The 23077-nt window shown below is 39.4% G+C and overlaps 1 protein-coding gene across 11 annotated transcripts in view; it reads right to left on the reverse strand.

The window, feature by feature from the left end:
* The window catches only part of tpk1 (thiamin pyrophosphokinase 1), a 65946-nt gene that overhangs the window by 15447 nt on the left and 27422 nt on the right, over positions 1-23077 (reverse strand). For 10 of the 11 annotated variants that reach the window (XR_009767427.1, XR_009767429.1, XR_009767434.1 and 7 more), the window contains 2 exons: positions 17501-17647; positions 15423-15531 (listed from right to left, as the gene is read on the reverse strand). Coding sequence is in view for 2 of the 11 variants with exons in the window: in XM_061667071.1 (XP_061523055.1) it covers positions 15423-15531; positions 17501-17647 (256 nt within the window). In the remaining 9 variants the exon portion in view is untranslated. Of the gene's footprint in view, positions 1-13358; positions 13503-15422; positions 15532-17500; positions 17648-23077 lie in introns of those variants that run through there. The other variant, XM_061667072.1, reaches the window with a different exon arrangement.

Genomic DNA, 23077 nt, shown 5'->3' on the forward strand with positions numbered 1-23077 from the left:
TTAAGGGATCTATCAACAGGGAAATAGTCCTTCCACTGTATTAGGCCAAGTGGTGTTACAGTAGTAATATTCGGAATGAACACCAGGGGCAGCATACCACAATAAAAGGATGACAGTGAGGTCCCTCCTTTTCTTTACAAGCCCACCCCTCAATTACAGACCCTTTCCAAAAAAAGTGAATATCATGAAAAAGTTTATTTCCAAAATTCCATTCGAAAAGTGAAACTTTTATACATTATAGCTTCAGGGCCCACAATTTTAAACAATTTCAAGCATTTATTTTATTTGGACGTCCATTTTTCTTCCAGCTCACAAAACCCACGAAATCAGGTAATCAGGGGTAATTACTTTTTCCACACAGGGCCAGGTAAGTTTGATTAGTTTTCTTTCCTTAATAAATGAAATCACCATTTAAAACCAGCATTTTAAGTTTACTTGGGTTATATTTGTCTACTGTTTACATTTGTTTGAGGATCTTAACTTGGGGAAACTACGCCAAAAAAATATAAGAATTTGAGAAGGGGGCCACTACTTTTTCACAGCACTGTACATGGTAGAAAAAACAGCCATACCTACAGGCACAAACATAGTCTGCTCATAAAATTTTGGGCAAAGTCTTTATAGAGGGCACATGGCTTTCAAATTGCTTCATTAGTAATCCCCTCATCAGTGCTGATAATGATCAATAGCAGCCCCCGCTGCAGAGAGGGCTGAGAATGAGCGTCACACCCTCCAGTGATAACAATGGGGATGTTTGCTGCCTGTAATTGCATTTCCAGCGTGCCACAGCTGAAAGGGCCTTTCAGCTATACAGGGAGGGTGCATATTTGCACGACAAATTACCCAGAGGAGAGGCATGTAAAATGTCGTGAAAAGGTAGACAAGGGAATTTGGGGTTTTTCTGAGAAGAGGGAGGGACTATTTCTGTTTTATTTTTGCATTTTAGGAACATGTTTTTCTTGATAACACAGGAGTTACAGCTCTGTAATCTAATGCGACTTCTGCTTGGAGTATGTTTGTAGACACATGACAAGTAAGAATAGGACTCTGCGACATGCGAGGACTACATAAAATAAACCTCGATCAATTAGTGCCTGTTCATTTGCATTCAGTTAACAATTTCACCAGAGTTCACTCACAATTAATATTGACAATCAGAATCAATAACAAACTTTGCTGAATATCCCCTGGAAGTAGGCAAAAAAAAAAAAAACCTGACAGAAAATGTGCAGGTTTAAAGTTTTTTTCTCAGCAGCTAGAACAGAAGAACATTAAAAATGAATGACATGTTTCTCGAGGGGCGCAGAAACTAGTCTGAAGTTTACAAAGCAGGAGGCCTGGTTTACTTCCACCTCAGCAAACTTTCTTGAAGTAACGTGATATTTTCATTATGAAAAGAAATATTCATCTCTCGGAACACTTAAATGAATAAATGCTAAGCTCACATTTGTATGCAGTTTGCAGATGGTGTGGAAGCAAAGGTTTATGTAAATGCATCGCTTCACATTCAAACAAGTCAAATCACATTGAATGAGGGCACAAATCTGGTTTGTATTTTCTTCTTTTCCGAGCAGCAACCTTCGGGAAGTTTGGGTGGGGCCTGCGTAATGCATTCTAAATATTGTCCTACAGTTACCATTGTGGTTGATTGTTGTAGTGCTGCGTCAATTTAGACCTGAAGGGGTTTTTACTATATGTACTGAAAGAAATAACTTTTAAATATAAAAAATAAAATCATTCTTTATTCTGGCATTTACTAAATAGAAATTGGTAATCCTAACGGACCTAAAACAGGAAAAGTTAAGTCTGATTTCATGTCAGACATTGAGTTGAAAAAAAGCATGCTTGTTTTTAAATATATATTGTATGCATTTATATTGCGGCACGGTGGCCGGTTGGTTAGCAAATCTGCCTCACATTTCTGAGGACCTGGGTTAAAATCCGGCCTCGCCTGTGTGGAGTTTGCATGTTCTCTCCGTGCCTGTGTGGGTTTTCTCCGGGTACTCCGGTTTCCTCCCACATCCCAAAAAACATGCAGGGTGGGCCAATTGAAGACCCTAAATTGTCCCTAGGTGTGACTGCCAATGGTTGTTTGTCTATATGTGCCCTGCGATCGGCTGGCAACCATTTTAGGGTGTACCCCGCCTTTCACCCACAGTTAGCTGGGATAGGCTCCAGCATACCCGCAACCCTAGCGAGGATAAGCAGCATATAAAATGGATGTATGGATATTTATATTTTATATTGTAAGTGTATGCTTCAACTGTAGAAGGACAGGGTCATGTTTACCACTGTGTTACATCACCTTTTCTTTTAACAAACGCTTGGGAACTGAGGACACTAATTGTTGAAGCTTTGGAGGTGGAATTCTTTCCCATTCTTGCTTGATGTACAGCTTCAGATGTTCAACAGTCCGGGGTCTGGACTGCAGGCAGGCCAGTCTAGTACCTGCACTCTTTTATTACGAAGCCACACTGTTGTAACACGTGCAGAATGTGGTTTGGCATTGTCTTGCTGAAATAAGCAGGGGCGTCCATGAAAAAGCCGTTGCTTGGATGGCAGCATATGTTGCTCCAAAACCTGTATTTACTTTTCAGCATTAATGGTGCCTTCACAGACGTGTAAGTTACCCATGCCATTGGGACGAACACAGCCCCATACCATCACAGATGCTGGCTTTTGAACTATGCGTCCATAACAGTCCGGATTATTCTTTTCTTCTTTGGCCCAGAGGAAACGAGATCCACAATTTCCCAAAACAATTTGAAATGTGGACTCGTCGGACCACAGAAAAGTTTTCCACTTTGCATCAGTCCATCTTAGATGAGCTCGGGCCCAGAGAAGCCGGCAGCGTTTCTGGGTGTTGTTGATAAATGGCTTTTGCTTTGCATAGTAGAGTTTCAAGTTGCACTTACGGATGTAGTGCCGAACTGTATTTACTGACATTGGTTTTCTGAAGTGTTCCAGAGCCCATGCGGTGATATCCTTCACGCATTGATGTCGGTTTTTAATGCAGTGCCGTCTGAGGGATCGAAGGTCACGGGCATTCCATGTTGGTTTCTCTGAACCTTTTGATGATGATATGGACCGTAGATGATGAAATCCCTAAATTCCTTGCAATTGTACGTTGAGGAACATTGTCCTCACACTGTTGGACTATTTTCTCACGCACTTGTTCACAAAGAGGTGAACCTCGCCCCATCTTTGCTAGCGAATGACTGAGCAAATCAGGGAAGCTCCTTTTCTACCCAATCATGGCACCCACCTGTTCCCAATTAGCCTGTTCACCTGTGGGATGTTCCAAACAGGTGTTTGATGAGCATTCCTCAACTTTCTCAGTCTTCTTCCCACCTGTCCCAGGTTCGTTGGAATGCGTTGCAGCCATAAAATTCTAAGTTAATGATTATTTGCTAAAAACAATATAAAGTATATCAGTTTGAACATTAAATATCTTTTCTTTGTAGTGTATTCAATTAAATATAGGTTGAACATGATTTGCAAATCATTGTATTCTGATTTTATTTGTTTAACACAACATCCCAACATCATTGGAATTGGGGTTTTAGATCGACAGATAGATGTGTGAAAATGTATTCTTACACTTCTGCCAAACAAGTTGGCTTAATATGAAGAAACTGGTGAATATCACATCATCAGTGGGATGGCAATACTTTCTCCCTTTATGTACTGTTATTTATTGGCCATGACATAAGCCGATGCTCGCGCTTGCACTGTCAGCACCATCTGCTTCGCCAGGATATCCACTTCTATTAAATGTTTATGATGCAGCCAATGGGTTTATCTAAGAGCATCAAGAGGAAAACGGTTCGCTGCTTAGTTGACCTTCAAAATAGAAATTGTTGTCTTTGGTGGTAGAAGAATTGGGTATCACTCAGTCATGTACAGCTGAAAATGATGTGTTGTGTTGATAAGGGCTTGGGGTGGTGGTTGTGATTGAGGGCAATAAGACAATGTCCTTGTGTTGGACTTAATGGAGGGGTTTTGATGTGGACAACTGTGCAAGCAGGAGGACAAGGTCACAGCTAATAGGCGTTCTGGCTCAAAATGTGTGTATGTACACGAGTGCACTACTGTAACTAGAAGCTTTTAGACAGTCCCCCTCCCACCTCCAAAACCAGCCATTACAAGGAAATGAAAGGGAGAGCAGCAGCGGAGCCTAGCATCATGTTGAGTAGAGGTGGACAAAAACAAGACAGAAAAAGGTTAACACTAAAAAGGCAGAAGAACAGAAAGGTCAGAATCAACCTTTGCATATTAACAAAAAATGATCTCGAAATGTCTACCTCTGTCTGGTATACTGGTTAAAACCTCACTGAACCACATGACAGATGCATCTGTCTGCTTAACAAAAGAAATAAAACATACACATATTACAAACTGCTACTGAATACAATCCTGAACACGACAACGCCTCAGCAGCAGTGCAACACTTTAAGGTAAAAGGAAAAATGTATTGCTCCAGTTATACACACAAAAAGGGCTCAACAGTGCATATGTGTGTTGTAACTGCACATCACTCCAGAAATCCCCTCATAATATTTTCATTGCTGCTTTAGTAGTTCAAAGTATTTAATATTTTTTTCCTTCATCACATGCAATTTCAGGAAAATGCTCATTAGGTGTTTAACTCTATTAGGTGTGCTCTCAAATGTGTATACTTCATTTGCTCTTTGACCCTAAGTTGTCAAACTGCTGCATTCCGGTTACTCTTCAGGTTTTGAGCTGAACCTCACAAAAATTGTTAATGTTGTGCAGTTCCCATTAAAACGGTCTCAGCTGCACGCCAGTGTGTTTACATTTCATAAACAACCCACTCCCAATTAAAAACAAGGCTTAGATTTCTAATCTTTCGCAGAAGTTTACTTTTAATTACGATTCCTCGATTGCGTTGCCTCACCAGGAGGTGATGCTGCCAAAGTCCACCTGTGTTCACGCTGGCCTTTTATCAAATTGAAAACTTGCTAGCGTTGGGAGGAATGAATGACTCTGTGTTGTATGCTACACTTGTATGCTACTACACAAAAAGATGCATGTTAAGTGACAGAAACGATTCTGCACACTTCCAACAGATGAGCCATTTGAAGCTCCTCTAACATTATGAGAACATAAATACGAAAAATATTTTTAGAGGAGCCGGCACGGTCGACGACTGGTTAGCACATCTGCCTCACAGTTCTGGGGATTGGGGTTCAAATCCCGGCCCCCCCTGTGTGGAGTTTGCATGTTCTCCCCGTGCCTCTACATCTATGAGCAAGTAATTAAGATTTCTCTCCATGAAATTTTGGGGGTTTTATCATCAGAGTATTTGTTGGGTTTTCATCAGAGCAAACAGAAAATAAAAAGTGTGAATCCCGACCTGAGAAGGTGAGAAATGACAGCCATATAAGGGCCTCCACGTGTTATATAAAATTGCACTTTCCATATTAATTTTTGCGTTGCCCAATTGGAATACATCTTGATTAAAAATGGTATGACTGGTATCTATTTTCAACGAGAAAAGCATAGATGACTTGTCCTCTAATTGTTCATGGATATAAAACCAAAAAACAACAACAATGTTCCAAAAACTAAGGTAATCTCAAAGAAGAAAGACCTATGTTCTGCACATATTAAAATAAAACAAAAAAGTCTGTGACTGTGGACAAGGTGAATATGAATCCAAATTCATTTTGTAGGTATTTTCTCCCACCAAAATGTAACAGGAATATAATTGGAAGAGTAGCAATACATCATAAAAAAAAATCTTTACTTAGTTGATACAGTTTTAAAATAAAAATCCCCCTGCCCCAAAAAAATCCTCCGTTGATGTAATTAAAAGAAACATGTACTTCAAGTAACCAATTGGACAATTTTTGTATGGTAGACAACAGCTCTTAATTCAATAGACCCTTCATGAGAATAATAGATAGCAGCGGGTGAAGATCAAAACAGAGAATGTGGAAAACAAAACCAAAAATGTGGGGCACATGTTGGTTGTTTCAACTGTAGCTACAACAGTTTTGACAGAGCTCCATGTTGTATTTTGAAGATACAAGCAAATTGTGCAAGTTTGTTTGAACTGAGTGATTGCACTTTTTCTAAGTCTCAAAAACTGCCTTTGAGGATGAATGTATTCAGGAGCAGTCAGTTTTCACCACGGGCACCATCCAGGCAATCGCAGCTAAATATATGTTAAAGAACATGTACTACTGGAAAAAAAACCTCCATTTGCTATTTGGAGGTGTGAAGGCTGGAGGATAATACACTAAATTACTCACTCAGAGACCCTAGTGAGGATAAGCGGTAAAGAAAATGGATGGATGGATGGAGATGGCAATATTGGTGAGATTACAACATAACAATAAACATTTAAATTTAACACGGCAGTCTTTTAGAATGATGGGAGATGGCATTCCTTGAAAAATCTGTTAAAATCTAAGCACTTTATTTGAGCACAATTTGCAAAACAATTAGTGTCTCATAGGCTCCATTCACACATTTAAAGTAATAAAACATAAACATCCCCTTTCATCCTACAAATCATTTTAATGATACCCAAAAGAAATATCTCTGAGGAGTGGCCTTTGTTATATCTAATGTGACATATGGGGAAAATAATATGAAATAAAATATAAGCTAGGCTACCTCTCATACCAGGACTTTATGAATCCCAAACATGTCATTTACTGTGTCAAAACACAACATTGTTTAAATCTCTACTGTAGGACTTTGTTTTTACAGGCAATCAAAATAAGCATAGGGCACCCGAATGGGAAATAAAACTTCAGTTTCTCCCTTAGAAATACTGAACCCAAATATGTTATTTCATATTCTTTTGGCTATGTTTGTTAATGGCTTTAGAACTGTTTGACAGGACAGTTACTGTAAAGCACAGTGAAGGTTTGTTGAGGGTCATTCAGACTGAATGACATCCAATGTCATATTCACGCGATAGTGGATGATTCCCCTGCCACTTGATTGTGGGGTACATAAAGGGCAATGGAATTCACAATGAGAGGGAAAATGAGGCAGGGAAAGGCTTATTTTGCAAATAAATTGGCATGGGTCTAAAAGCGTTACTGTAGGCAGGGCCAATTAAACAAGCTGAGAGAGGCCTGCGAGAATTTCGTGTGGGTTCATGGCCGTGGTCTCGACTAATCAAGAGTGCAGAAAACTCAGCCGGAGTTTGCATAATCATTGGCATTAACAGCCAAGTTTGAGCTTCAAAGTAATTGAATTAAGTCAAAGTCAGCTCTTAAGACCTGCAATATTAGTATTTTGTGTAGGATAGAGTACAACACATCTGTATTTTAGAATTGTCTTGCTTTGCAATACACAAAAGAGGACATTGCTCCATACTACGACATGGTCGTACATTTATGAGAAAAATGGCTTAGTCTTCGTGTTACTTTTTTCTGCAACAAAAAAAGTTGCCCATACAAGAATAAATTAGTAATTTTCTGCTAATACTTTCTATTTACTTAGATGCAATACATTATATTACCATATCACTTCTTCATATCAAGTCTGACAATGATATACAGTGTTCTACGCTATATCGTTCGTATATCTGTTTCACGCATTTTGCATCATTTTTCATATCGTTTTTTGAAAGTGATTTATTTCAAATGTTTTTTTTTGTTTTTCTTAAGCATACCTTATTACAAATTGGAAAGGACAAATTACAGTGATGCACTGACATGTTGGAAAGGACAGCCCCGGTCGTCGTCGCACTTCTAAGCCATTTATTAAATGTCGGTGGTGCAGAACAGTGAGGAGCTAGCTTACAAAAGAGGCACAGTTATATCAGTCGCTTGGAATTTGTTCGGGTTTGCAGTGTCAGACAATGAGAAAAAAATAGTTCACTCCAAAGTATGTTTTAGAGGCTGCAGCAACCCAAGTGAGTAGTGTGACCAAATGATTTCAACGTTTGAAACTGAGAAACGGAACAGCAAAGTTACTCGGTATGCGACTCAGAAGAAGATGGAAGGAAACCCAAAAACTCCAGAGCAGAACAGGGACGTATGGTCAATGGAGGCAGGTGAGCCTCACCTGCATTATGATTAAAAAAAAATAAACAATGATTAAATACATGTCTTTTCAATTTTGGTTTTCTGGTCTGTTCTTTATATGGATTTTCTTTTTGAATCCAATAATGTCCATGAGTTCTTAATCAAAACTGCTGAATTTGCCCATTTCTTTTTTTTTTTTCAATGACAGGAAGTTAAAAGGTAATGGTGAAGAAGAGTGGAAAAGAGCGGACGAAGTGTGAATCTCTGCAAATGTGTTTAACATTGATTAAGTAATTCCCATTCACTCATTTTCCACATAAGGAGATCACGGCACTTCATTTTAAACCTGTGGGTTTGCCTCTTACATTGTTACTGTTGCCACGCCGCAGTCTCTTCATTATTTAGAAGTACATTTCCCCCTCAGTATCATTACTGCAGTGCAGTCCTTTTATGAAGACAGCGGTCTCGACAAAAATCCCTTTGAGCCATGGTCATCTACAGGCTCTTTAAATATCTGCTCTGCTCCTCCCCTATCCTCCGTGCACATCAGGCTTGATTCAACAAGTTAGATATAAAGAATGATTCTGTTAGGGAGCCAGGCCTTAAAAGTTCTGGGACAGAATCTTTGCTCATTTGAACTGAACATGACTTTCACAAATCGGAGCTGTGTTTCATCTTGTCATGTCATCTTTATTTTTGTCACACTTCACCACTTGAGACACATTAGGGTGCAGACATTACATGACAAATCTTTCCATCTATCTTGTTTCTAAAACTGCATTTTGTCACAAAAACACTTGTGGGGACATGATGTGAAATGGAATGAGACAGGATGTTGAGTTCCAAAAATTTATGCCAGCGAGATGTGAATGAGTTGGGTTGCTATATACAAGTGTAAAATGCACAATAAAGGAAGGATCCCTAAACTGTTGTGCAATAAAATACAAACCAGTAAACTGTTGGAGATGGTCCATATAATGAAAAAAGCTATCTTTAAAGGAGAACTAAACCCATTTTTTCTTGCAATAATATTTTATCCGCCACCATTAGTCTAAACAGTGTATTCTGACTGTATTAATAATTTAAGCAATTAATTAATACATTTTCATTCATCTCAGGGGGCCGCCAAGTTTGGCAATATCCCCATCTGCTGTCGACTGAAATTAACGTCACCACTACTCTCCCGCTTGTGTTGTGAACGTTACGCGACCAAACCCGGAAAAGAGGTAGCGGACTCCCCATCTACGCTGCGATAAGTAGCATAACTACGGGTTGATGACATTATGGTTTGAACCCAAACTTGCTAAAAGGCTTCACTAAAGCACTGTTGGGTTCCACTGTCTGTTGTTACTGAAGTGACTCTGGAATAGGGTTGGGCATCAAGAATTGAGAACCGATTAGAACTGGGACTAACATTTCGGTTCTCCCGGAATCATTAAAATAAAAAAATTACGGTTCCCAGTTTTAATGCCTACAGTCTGCCGACCCCGAAGAAGAAAGTGGCGAAAACCAACGAAGAAGAGCACGCACTAACACGTGCTTGTGCCCAACGGTGGCAGCGAACAAAAGTATTTCTTATTTCTTAAAATAAATGACCAGTCGCTTCAGTGCATGCAAACGAGGCTTTCGTGATATGTAGGAGTCTGACGTGCTCCCTCTCCTACGCCTACACCGTGCGGTACTTCAGTGAAGTCAATTGGGTGAGTGTGAAACAATAAAATACGTCGATACCTACATTGAGGCAGCTCAAGCTGGGTTCCACTCTTGCACATTTATTTTAGTCTTACGGCCACAGCCCCGGTCGGCTGCCTCAGCAATGGAGCCGCGGAACATGGTCTACTCGGACCCACAGGGGGCCCCAGACAGAAGTTGTGGTGAAGACTGGAAGGAAATGGAGTGCCAGGGCTGCTGTGCTAGCTGTTGAGTCCCGGTTGTGCCAAAAAAATATCTGGTGGGTGTGGTGGCTCATGGCGGAGGCAGATTCAGGGGAGGTGGGGGCTGCAGTGGAGGAAGCAAGCAGAGCGACTGGCTTTAGGCAACAGGGGGCCTAGACAAGGTGGGAGAAAGTCACTTGGATAGACCTCCTGCAGGCAGAGCCAAAGCACATTGCCTTCCTGATTCGGGAAGTATATGATGTCCTGCCTAGCCTGATGAACCCCTTCACCTGGGGAAAGGTGGACACCCCAAACTGCTTGCTGTGCTCAGCAAGGGGAACACTGGTGCACATCCTGACCTCCTGCCCAAAAGCTCTCTGCGAGGGCTGATATATCTGGTGCCACAACCAGGTGCTGAAACCAATTGCAGAACCCATCAACAAGGTTATCAGCAGCTGCAGCTGAGTACGAGACATCACCAGCGCAATTGCTTTTGTGAGGCGGTAATGCAGCCCAAGCCAGGACACAAGACTGCAGCAGTAGGGATCCTGTTACAGCCCGGGACTGGTAGCTCTTAGTGGATGTGGAGAATTGGTAGCAATTCCCGCATCAAATCACCAGCAACCACCTTGAGGCCAGATATATTTCTGGTATCCGAGGCCACTAAGAACATCTTCATCATTAAGTTGACAGTACCATAGGAAGACTGCTTGGGGAGGGCACATTAAAGGAAGAGGACCAAATATGAACATCTGGTCATGAACTGTCAAGAGCAGGGCTGAAAGGGGAAGAGAATGCCCATTGAAGTAAGTAGCAGGCTGTAGAGAACTTGTGGGTCAGTCACAGAGCCCTCATCGTACTGAGGATCACAGGTGGAGCAAGGCCCGGAGTCATGAAATGGAATTAAGGAGAAAGAAACAAAGAAATAAAAGAGAAAGTGAGTCAGAGGTATAGCAATAGGCTGCCGAGTTTCAGCACCCGGAGGTAAATTTAAAACATAATAAAAAACATTTACATGTCAAAATAAAAAACAAGAATCTAAAAAGCAAATTTACAGGAGAAACTTAAGAGCACTATGACAAAAATCCGAGCTGACATTTTGCATCCTCCAACAGCAAACAGAGCTTCTTTCCATCATCGCTCTATTCCGCATTTAACTTTGCAACGATATGATTTATTAAAGAAATACGTCAAAATGTGAACACGATAAAAACTCTGGCCTAAGAGATTTCAGCTCCCCACGGACTTTACCAACTCAAAAAAGGGGATCTCTGTGACTGAGGACACTTATCAAATTGAAACTTGACTCAGAACGACATGATTTAACGCTGAACTTTATATTCTTAAGGGAAACATTTGAGTTGGCTCATGATGTAAGCGGGCATAACGTCTCCATGGGCCCAGCAAGGCTGTGATGAGCAAACCCAAACTCATGTATTTTTAATAAGTTGGCTTTGAACCAATGTTTGGGGGATATCTGCAATGGAGATTTGTGTATTTGTGTCGCACAAAATCGCCATAGAGCTCCCTGACCAAGCAACTCGGGATCATTTGATAGGTTACAATTTTGTCAATTGTGTGGATTTCATTGGTTGCGTCTTGGATGTATTGCATAAAAATGATGTGTACTAATTGCAGCAAAGGCGTTCTTTATTCAGTCTCAACTGGTGTGCTGTCTAAAGAAGTACAGACATGACATCAGTTATGGGAGGCTGAGCTACAGCTATGCTTTGGCAACTCCTACAGGCAGCATTCAAACAATTTAGCTTGAATTACTACTATAAATAATTACAAAAGTCAAAGTCATGGCAAATTTCGAAGTTCATTTTATCATATTCTTGAACTTCTTCATCCCAGGGAGAGATTTTCTAAATACAGTATGCATGTCATTGATTATGCATCTTATCACTGACACATCTACATTGGACTCTCAAATAAATGAACGCTCGTTACAAATTCAGAGGTCCAATACACAGGTGCCACACATGCACTCCAATTCAAATATGTACAAAAACATGTTCAAGGACACTCACAGCAAGCTTGCTCAAGTGTGTAGTCTCTCAGAAACATGCACATAGTCTGAAGGGATGCCTACCAAGAAGCAGACACACAATCCTCCCTGACAGACGGTCCAGGTTCCCTCGGGCGGGGGTAAGTTTCGTTGATGCCAACTCATTAAGAACCCAGCTGGTTGAGGCTAGGTTTGGGGATAAGACCACAGGGCTCCTCATCTGAACATCTGATTGGATTTTCAGTGTTCAAGAATACGTAGCATGGCTTGCGTGTGCAACCTTCTATACGCACACAGCTTTCATTTGATTGAAACATACTGTACAAAGCATGTTCATTAACTACCTTGGAATGCAACTATCTTGGTATGCATGCAGATAAAGCAAGCCAATTTACTGTTTGTAGACTTGGCATGGCAACTAACTGTTATGGAAGGAACCTGGAGGACTGTATAACTTCTTCACAAGCTTGGTTGACAACAGCTAGGAAGGAAATTATATGCCCTCTTTTGCACTTAAATTTGGTATAACTGACAGGCAGGCAACAACTGGAACACAAGCACCCAGACCCACCTTTGGCAGGTAGGGAATATAATCTTCATAATTTTTCAGAATATCCAAGCAGAATGTACCGGGTGATTGAAAGTAACTCCCTATTTTTATAATATAATTATAACTCTTACAAGAAATGAACATGAGAAGAAATGAACATGAGAAGAAAGTGTATTGCAGGGAGTTTTATTTAAAATTCGATATGGGCGTCAGCATTAGCCACCAGTTTCTCAAGCCGCCTGGGAAGCGCATTAACTGATTTCACAAGGAACTCTTGTGGGATGGAAGACATAACTTCTCGTATTCGCCCTTTAAGTTCGTCCAAAGTCGTTGGTTTGGTAGAATAGACTTGCTCCTTTAATCATGGAATGAGAAAAATGAGAAAAATATTACAACATATGAATAAATAAGTATTTTAAAATAGGGAGTTACTTTTCAATCACCTTGTATATTACACCTAGTAAAATAAAGGACACAGTATGTTGACTGATAAGCCTGAAGGTGTTTTTGTGGCTTAAGTTAAAAAAAATAAATAAATACAAATCCAACCATAGCGATGATATAGGCTTAAATGTTTGACTGAAACCTATGTTGCTTGTTTTCTGCAGGACTGATTAACTCCTTTAAAGAATGGAAGGGGTCACATTGGGAATTGTAGCCCACCAGATGTCAAATAAACCAACATGCAATTTGCACATGATTTCTGGGGAGGTGCATATAATAAACAGTAAAGACAATGTTTTATTACCTCAGTAGTCTGTCTTTATGATTAAATATTTGATTTATTTGTCTTTTTTAGCAATAATAACTTGTAGCTCATCAATGTTTGCATTTTGTTTAACAAACAGTGCTATCTTAATTTGGATATGCATGCGAAAATCATTTAATCACAACACGCACCAAAACACCCTAACACTTTACTGCACTGTGTCGTTACTGCCGTAACGCTTGTTGGAATATGGATTACAGCACTGCGATTGGCTGGTGACCAGTTCGGGGTGTACACCGCCTCTCACCCAGAGTCAGCTGGGACAGGCTCAAGCACGCCTGCAACCCTAGTGAGGATAAGCAGCACAGAAAATGGATTACGGCATTCGGCTGGATATGCTCATTGTGTCAATATATAAACACAAATTAGATCAGTAGCAAGTTCACTTGCAAAATATGCAAGTCTATCTTCAAACACAATAAAAGCACAAGTTGTAAATGTCAGAGTTTTAAATGCAACATACTTTTTTACTTTTATTTGAGCAATTATGTTCAGAAGAAACTACCGTATTTCTGGTCTTGTTGGATCTCAGTGCGGGTTTTGATACCCTTGATCATTACATACTGCTGAACAGGTTGGAAACGTGGGTAGGACTAAATGGAACAGTCCTTAAATGGTTCAGGCCCTACCTGGAGGGAAGGAGTTATTTCAGAACCATTGGAAGTGTTCAGTATCATCGAATGGCAATGACATACAGTGTGGGGTCCCTCAAGGGTCAGTTCCTGGACCCCCTCTGTTCAGCTTGTATATGCTACCCTTAGGTCAAATTCTTCAGAACCTAAAGGGCCCATATTTTACCAAACCAACTTTTTCTAGTATTTGATATGATATATTGGCTCTATGGTGCCTCAGTAAACATGTGAAATATGAGTAAAAATTGTCCACACATTCCTGAATCCCAGATGTTTTGCTGCCGAGAGGCCTATCTACGTCACTAGCGAATATCTCCGCCTACCTCTCTGCTCCTGAGCCAGCGCTGTCAACATAACAAACACGTGTGCTCTCACAAGTAGTGAGGGTTGGGTCTTCTACACGGAGGCAACCAATCAGACGAAAGGAGGCGGTCCAAGCCAAATATTGACAAACCGGATACAAAACTGGGTCAAACAGAAGTAGCGGTCAGAGGCACCTTTCTTGGACACTAGTATGATAAAACCAAGGTGTTTTTGAAAATGAAATTAACACATATACGAAGTCCATGTTAGTGAGTCACTCTATGGAGGTCTAAATAGCCAAATTATGGCGCGTTAAATGTTGTCTATCATGGCTATGCAGATAACACAGTTATATCTAACAGTGTCTCCAGATGACTACAGTTCAGTTGTGGTGGTGTGTCACTGTCTAAAACATATAAATAACTAGATGAGCCAAATCTTTCTTCAATTAAACTACGACAAAACTGAAATAACTGTTTTTGGCAGTAAAGAAACGAGGATTGCTGTTAGTAAATACCTGGAGTCACTGTTTACAAACCACAGACCAAGTCTGAAACCTTGGTGTGCTGATAGCTTCCGACCTGACTTTCAACAGTCATATCAAATCAATCACTAAAACAGCCTTTTACCATCTGAAGAACATATCCAGATTGAAGGTTTGCATGTGCCAAGCAGACCAGGAGAAGCTCATCCATGCTTTTATCTCAAGGAGACTTGACTATTGTAATGGTCTTCTGACTGGACTCCCTAAAAGAGCATTAATACTGGGCACATGCTGTTTTCTGTTTCTTTTCTTTTAAATTACAATATCTAAGTTGAAAAAACAACAACAATTTCTTTGTTAAATTACTTTGGACCTCCAATTAAAAGATCCTGTTGAAATGTTGAGTACATTTCCATTTAATCTGAAGATATTATAAAGGTGATGCAAAAAATTAAGGGGTGCCAATAATGTTGAGCACGACTGTATATAAAATATCTAAAATCATTGTCAGCCATTGCAAACCCAAACAATTCCAAATGACTGAAAAAACAGTGCCTCTCTAGTACACTAGCTCCTCTCTGTTCACCGCCATATGTTCAGTGCAAACAGTGTGTGTCACCAGGCTAAGGAAACCACTAAGAGGAAATATAGATTAATTTCGATAAAAAACAAAAACAAAAAAAACAATGTGACCCTAAAAAACACAATTTATCGATTAAATCAGTATACCGCCCGACCCTAATACCTAGTGTATCAACAGGAATTATTAAATACTTTTCAGACTCACTCAGGTTCCATTTAAGTCCTGTTGTGGTTGTTTGGCAGGGTCCCCCAACTGGAATAAGGCTGCACCAATCCCCCTCCAGGCCAGTGTTCACCCTGAGTATGTGGTTTCCCTGCAGACAGAATGGAAACGCTGTAATGATTTCTTTATTCAGGTATGTGTATGTGTGTGTGTGTGTGTGTGTGTGTGTGTGTGTGTGTGTGTGTGTGTGTGTGTGTACACAAATAAGATACAGCAGATACTGGAAAAAACTATGTATGAGATATCAAAATGGGGAACACTTATGAAGCAACACTTCTTAGAACCTAAATGACAAACTTTCCTGCCTCTGGGGCTCTTTAAAAGGAATACTGCTCTTGTCATAGTAGCAAGTGTCTTGTCATTCCCCTCCCAAATTTAAGGATACTGTGTTTTTTTTATTTTGGTCTTTATCTTCTCAGAATGAGGCATAACCAAAAATAGGTTCTGGAATTTCTAAGTCAGAAGAAGGGAATACATGAAACCATTTCAATAAAACTAAATAGTAAAATCTGGTACATTATTAAACCAACAGGCCTATCTTAGCTCTTCGTCTTTAACAAGTCTAGTAAAGCTAATTGTTAAAAGACAAAGTAAACACAGAGCGGGTGAAATAAGTACTGAACACGTCACAATTTTTCTCACTAAATATACTTCAAAAGGTGCTATTGGCCTGAAACTTTCACCAGATGTTGGGAACAACACAAGTAATCCATACATAGAAAGAAAGTAGGACAAATAAGATCAGAAATTAAGTTGTATGTAATGATGTGAAATAACAGGGAAAAAGTATACGGGCGGGTGGGCGGACGCACGCACGCACACACACACAAAACAAAACATTGGACTATTCTGAAGAGTTTCTGATATAAATATAAACAATACAAGCCATGCCTAATTCATATTAATCAATCTTTTAATATATTTTATTTGTCATTACTTTTACTTATTTATTATATTATTTTTTTCGGTGATCATTGCACTTTTTTTTTTTTTTTTTTTTTTAAATTTAACAGAAGGATACCAACAATTTTGTCCATGTCTGTATGTCAGGCCTTTGCCTGTGAATATTCTCATTCATACAGGTATTTGTATTCTCAGGACAATGAATCGATCACAACTGGACTGTTTAAGTCTATATGTCAGATTGCCCATTGAACACAAAGTGGGAATCCTATTGAACACTAAATCCAAACATAATCGGAAAACGAACCAGGTGATGAGGCTGTGATGGCAGGTTGGTAAGCATATTTAGTTCAAGTTGTAACCACTTCAATTGCAAATGTAATCTCAACAAACAGCGCTATGCTTTTAAAAGGTCGCACTCACCTTCATATAAAGGCGTCTGCGTTCATCAGTTGCTGGCAAATTGCTGCCGTGTTGACAAATGAGCTTAATTTACCCTTACTGAAGTAAGATTAATTGGAGGTGTCGAGGTATAAAGCAGCAAATGACAACACGCCTTTGGAATAATGACAAGAACCAGCGAGGGAGTGCATGATAGAGGATTGGTTAAACTATTATATGGTTTCACAGGGAAGGGTGGAGGTCTCCCTTGAAAATCTTAAAAATAAACAAAACAGGAAAAAATGGAGAAAGGATGGAGGCAAACAAAAGGGAAGTGTCCCCCAAATGAAGGCTGCGAGGCCTACTTGTAAAGTCAATCAACGGAGGGATGTGAGGACGTGCCTGGCATTGAGGAAATTCAATTCGGGGAGCATCAAACAAGGCTCACTTTATCTCATAGAGAACAGCAAAGTGGGGCACCATAAGAGTACACAAGTGTGAATGCTCTTGATTATTTAAGAGAGAGAGGAAGGCGGAAGCTGGCAGTGAGGCAGAAAGGATTTTGGAGTGCATGTGCTGTTTAGTTTCATATGGAAAGACGCATGTGGTGGTCTTCAACTTGAAATGGTAATTTTTTTTCTGGTTATCTAAGTTACAAGACCTTGCAAATCTATCTCTTTTTAGCAGTGAGTAAAATTGCATCTGGTTTAGGCGTGAGGACAACTTCTAGATTGCTTCTGCAGATATGAACAGTATAAAAAAAATTAATGACTCACAGGTTTGAGTAGATAGGCCAGGTTTGTCTCCTGGATGACTAACAGTGGGAGTTGTGTCATAGACAGAGCGTGATGGAGGGTCTCAACAGTAGCCATCATCTGGTCAAATCTGCCCCCCAACCCGCCCAGTGTCACGATGGCATCCACCTGAACATAGAGCATTCAATGTTACACAGAACAGCATGGTTTGTTATTATTTTTGGCTGCTTTCGTCCAACATTGACAATTTAGTTAATACAGTTTGAACTTTATCTGTTAAGGTTATCTAATATGTTGCTGGAAGGGACAATTAAAAATGAATCTTGCAGGATCAAAGTAGTACAACACAAGCTCGTAGCGATAAGAGTTACTGTAAATTCTCGTGTATAATGCAGTCAATAGTGCACATTATACATAGGTATATGAGAAAATGAAAAAGACTTTCACATTTTAGAAATGTATGCCGATCTAGAGGTTATGAAAAGGCCATACACTTTCATTCCAATATGCCACCGCCCCCTAAGGTTATGAAAAAGTTGTAGCCTACACTTTCATTCCAATATGACAGGGATAAGTATGACGTATGAATGCATATATGTACAATTGTGCTCATAAGTTTACATACCCAGGCAGAATTTGTGAAATGATTATTATTTTGTTAAATACCAATGATGAACAACAACTATCATTAATTTCCTTATGGTTATGTTTCATTTAATGATAATGCTTTTCTGAAACGCTTGACAATTAAATTTGATTCCCATTAAAATAAAATTAAATGTTTCGCCTGGTCCTTCATGTTTTCATTGCACACATCTTACAAATTCTGCGCATTATTTTTGAGAAATTACAATAATTTGTCATAACAATAAGAATCAGAATTGAATCAGGAAGCAATAGCAAATCAACTAAGCTAAAATGATTATTTCAACTTAAAGGCTTTTTCTCTCTCTTTCTTTGTAACTTCAAGCCGCAATGCACTTTTTAAACCTCTCAGCAATTACATTCTTATACAAAGTCCCCGTGTAGTTTAGTCACACCAGTGCTGACAGCCTTTAAAACCCAACAGAGTTAAGAGGGCACAGGCGCTGTCAGCGGCTGACAGCTGCACCAGCACACAAACTCTACTCCAATACCACAAGGATTTACAGTATTATTGACTTCATTCCTTAAAATTTTCCTCCAAACACTGAGCACAGACAATATAAAAAGATATTATATATATAGCTCCATAACGGTTATATATATATATATATATAACCGTATATATATATATATATATATATATATATACACATATATATATATATATATATTTATATATATAACCGTTATGGAGACAAGGAACATATTTTACAATTGAAAAATCTCACGGAACACCAACAAACAAAAATGTCACAAAAAGTGGATACATTAATTAACTGTATGTACTTCCTGCCATCTAACAGAAGACCATTTATCATTTGTTCTGTCTGTCAAAATGCCTCACTGGCATAAATAGATAAAAGATACATTATTTATTGTAAATGTAATGTTTTCAGCAATTAAGTACACAAGTATATACAGTAAATGAACAGGTCATTTAAATAGATACATTCCTACATCTTGTGATCGGATCGGTGATCGTTTTTTTTTTTTTAACTCGCTGATCGGTGATCGCCCCAAAAATCCTGATCATGTAAAGCCTAGTTGCCATCGAAGGAAAGATGAATGCGGCCAAGAACAGAGATATCCTGGACGAAAACCATCTCCGGAGTGCTCAGGACCTCAGACTGGGCCGAAGGTTCACCTTCCAACAAGACAATGACCCTAAGCACACAGCTAAAATAACGAAAGAGTGGCTTCAGACCAACTCCGTGACCGTTCTTGAAATGGCCCAGCCAGAGCCCTGACTTAAACCCAATCGAGCATCTCTGGAGAGACCTGAAAATGGCTGTCCACCAACGTTCACCATCCAACCTGACAGAACTGGAGAGGATCTGCAAGGAGGAATGGCAGATGATCCCCAAATCCATGTGTGAAAAAAAAAAAAAGACTCACGGCTGGATTAGCTCAAAAGGGTTCTTCTACTAAATACTGAGCAAAGGGTCTGACTACTTATGGCTGTGTGATATTTCAGTTTTTCTTTTTTAATAAATCTGCAAAAATTTCAACAATTCCATTTTTTTTCTGTCAATATGCGGTGCTGTGTAGGAAAAAAAATAACTTAAATGATTTTGGCAAATGGCTGCAATATAACAAAGAGTGAAAAATTGAAGGGCGTCTGAATACTTTCAATAACCATTGTATATACAGACCCTTTCCAAAAAATTGGAATATCATGGAAAAGTTTATTTCCATACTTCCATTCAAAAAGTTAAACTTTCATAGCTTATAGATTCAGGGCCCACAATTTAAACAATTTCAAGTATTTATTTGTTAATTTTTACATAATTTGAGCTTGCAGCTCATAAAACCCTGCCCATCCAAAGTGACTGACTTTGAGAGGATCTGCAGAGCAGAATGGGAGAAAATGCCCCAAAACAGGTGTGTCAAGATTGTAGAGACACTTAAGAAGAGCTGAGGCTGTGATTGCTCCCAAAGGTGCTTCAACCAAGTATTAAGCCAAGGGTCTGAATACTTAGGTACCTCTTATGTTTAAATGTTTACATTTTCAATAAATTTGCACAACTGTCTGAAAATGTTTTTACTTTCTCATTATGGGGTATTTAAAAAAAAGAAAACTATACTCAAATCAGCTTTAGAATAAGTCTGTAACATAGCAAAATGTGGAAAAAGTAAAGGAGTGTGAATATTTTCTGGTGGCACTGTATTAGAGACAAAACTATTTTTCCATTAATCCCTCCAATATATATTTGTAGGTTTTTTCACATTCTTGTGCCATTTCCAGCAAAAGAGAGATAATGACTCAATAGGAAAAAACAAAACAAAAATAAAACATATTTTTTATCTCGAAATGGGGCCAGGCTATGAAACAAAATATATCCCAATGGCCAGAAGGAGGGGGAGTCTGTAGGTACAAGTCAAATTACAAAGACATCTTACGTTATACTCGGCAAAGGTAGTTTGTATAAAACAGCATTGTTCATGTTTTGTAGGTGCGTGCTGAATGCATAGAAAGCATGATTTAAAAGACCAATTTTTCCATCCTATTTGTTGTGTTTTCTTTCCAAATCAAACATTGGGTTTCAACGAAAGCAGAAAGTTCATCATTCAACATTTGAATGAGGTCAAAGGTGCTACAACAGAGCATGAGTAAGTGTTTGCACATACAGTATGTGGATGGGTAGGTAAAAACGGCAACGTGTAACTGTAAACACCGTAACATAACAAACTATGGAATGTATACTCATAAAAAAAATCCATCCACTGTAATCCTCCGATTGTGTCCCTTAGTATTAAATCCAACACAATATCAGATAAATTGTACAAATCCTGGGCAAAGCCGTGAGAGAGAAAACATTCTAGAGCTAATATGATGAATATTTTAACAGCCCAAACAGGAGCACAATACTCTGAAACCTGCAAATCACCCTACTACGATTACATCTTTGCATTTAATCCATTTTAACCGGCTGCGGGGATGGAAATTTGCATGGGTGTGCGTGAGGACGAAAGGAACAAAAGTTTTGTTTTTATGTAGCCTTGTCTTAGTTACACAGAGTTGAAGGGGACACAAGTTCATGGTGGATAAAGACAAGCATAAAAATCTTGACAAACAACCAAAGAGGTCGACATGACTCTCACAAGAGCTTCAAAAAAATGGATGGTGAGGCTCCTATCGCTCCAAAACAGACAGATGGACAAACACTCAGCGCCAATTTTGAAAGCAGGTTTAAATATTAGGCAGGCTAGGAACAAAGAGTCTGTTGAAGGAAGGGCAGGGTGTATCTTACATTAAAACCTGACTCCTAAAAACAAACGGAACATAAAATGTGGCAATCTGCATGCATTGGAGATGACGCATACATTTTTGAGCATGTTACATCATCTTTGAAAAGCTGAGCGGTTGTGGCACTCAAAATTGATTGGAGCAACACTCACACAAAACACAGGGTGCTAAAAAACCCGAATACTGAATAAAGCAGAGTTATGGAATGAGTAAGAAGGAGAAGAGTAAAGGCCTCTTTATACCCCCGCGCCCGCATTGCATCACGTGGCTGACGCATTGGGGCCCCGCGGCACAAGCACGTCTTCATGCGCGTTCTTCTTCATTGGTTTTTGCCACACTTTTCTTCAGCTCGGCGGACGAGGCATTGAAACTGGGAACCAACATTTTAAAATATGAACGATTCCGGGAGAACCGGAACGTTAGTCCCGGTTCCAATCGGTTCTCGATTCTCGATGCCCAACCCTAGTCAACAGGACCAACTGCCTTTCCTTTTTTCATCTTCCTTAGTGCCTTTCTAACTTCCGCCTTACTAATCATTGCTACTTCCTGGTCCACCACACTGGCTTAGGTGAATGACTAGACAGGACATGCCCCACTGCATCCAGGTAGGAAAGTAAGAGTGAAGTAAATACGACAACCTTTATACTGCCCCCAGGTGGCCAAGGAATGCACACCAGAATCATTGAATTTAATGAGAAAGTGTGACAAAATTGTTCAATTATTTGCAATTCTATTTAAAATGTTCATTTCCGTATGTTTTTATGAAGTATAAATTTTAGAGTGCTGTTTTTTATCATTAAAAAAAACTGCAGAATTTTGTGGCATATAATGAAGAATAATCCTAGAGCGTTGGCAAAAGATTTACAGAAATCTGTGTCACATACTAAAATCTCGACAATAAGTAAAACAATTAAGAGTAGATGTCATTGAAAGACACCACAAAGGAAGCAACTGCTGTGCAAAAAAACATTGCTTCAGTTTTTCAGTTTGCAAAAGAGTGAATGTTTCCAATGGTTTTTGTGGACAGATGAAACCAAAGTTGAGTTGTTTGCAAGGAATACAGATGGCTATGTGTCGAGAAGAAAAGGCACAGCACACCACCATCAATACCCCATCAAAACTGTGAAGTATGGCGACGGGTGCCACATGGTTAAGGATTGCTCTCTGGCAAAGGGCCTGGGTGCTTGGCTATCACCGCCGGAAAAAATTATTCCCAAGCTTGTCAGGACGTTTACCAGGACAACGACCATCCGTCTGCCAATTGAAACTTAACAGAAGATTGGTAATGCAACAAGACAACGAGCAAAAGGAGTAAATCAATGGCTTCAATAGAGGACAAAAAAAACCTTATCAAGTGGCCCAGTCAGAGTATAAACCTCAACCTGATTGAGATGCAATGGCATGACCTCAAGAGAGCGATACAGACCAGACAGCCCAAGAATATTGCTGAATTGAAATAAGTTTGTAAAAAGGAATGGTCCAAATTTCGTTTTGACCAATTTTGCAGGTCAGAGCCTATGAGGTCATTGAGGTCAGACTCAACCAATTGAATCCAAAGGATTAGATACATGCGTACAGTGTGTTCAGTAAAAAGATGGACACATTTACAGGAATTGATTGTGTAGTATTAGTTTAAGGAAACTCTGTTTTCATATTGTTGTGACTTAGATGAAGACCATCATGTATTTTATCACCAGTTTATGCAG

The sequence above is a fragment of the Phycodurus eques genome, chromosome 21 (assembly GCF_024500275.1).
Source record: "Phycodurus eques isolate BA_2022a chromosome 21, UOR_Pequ_1.1, whole genome shotgun sequence".
NCBI classification, from domain to species: domain Eukaryota; kingdom Metazoa; phylum Chordata; class Actinopteri; order Syngnathiformes; family Syngnathidae; genus Phycodurus; species Phycodurus eques.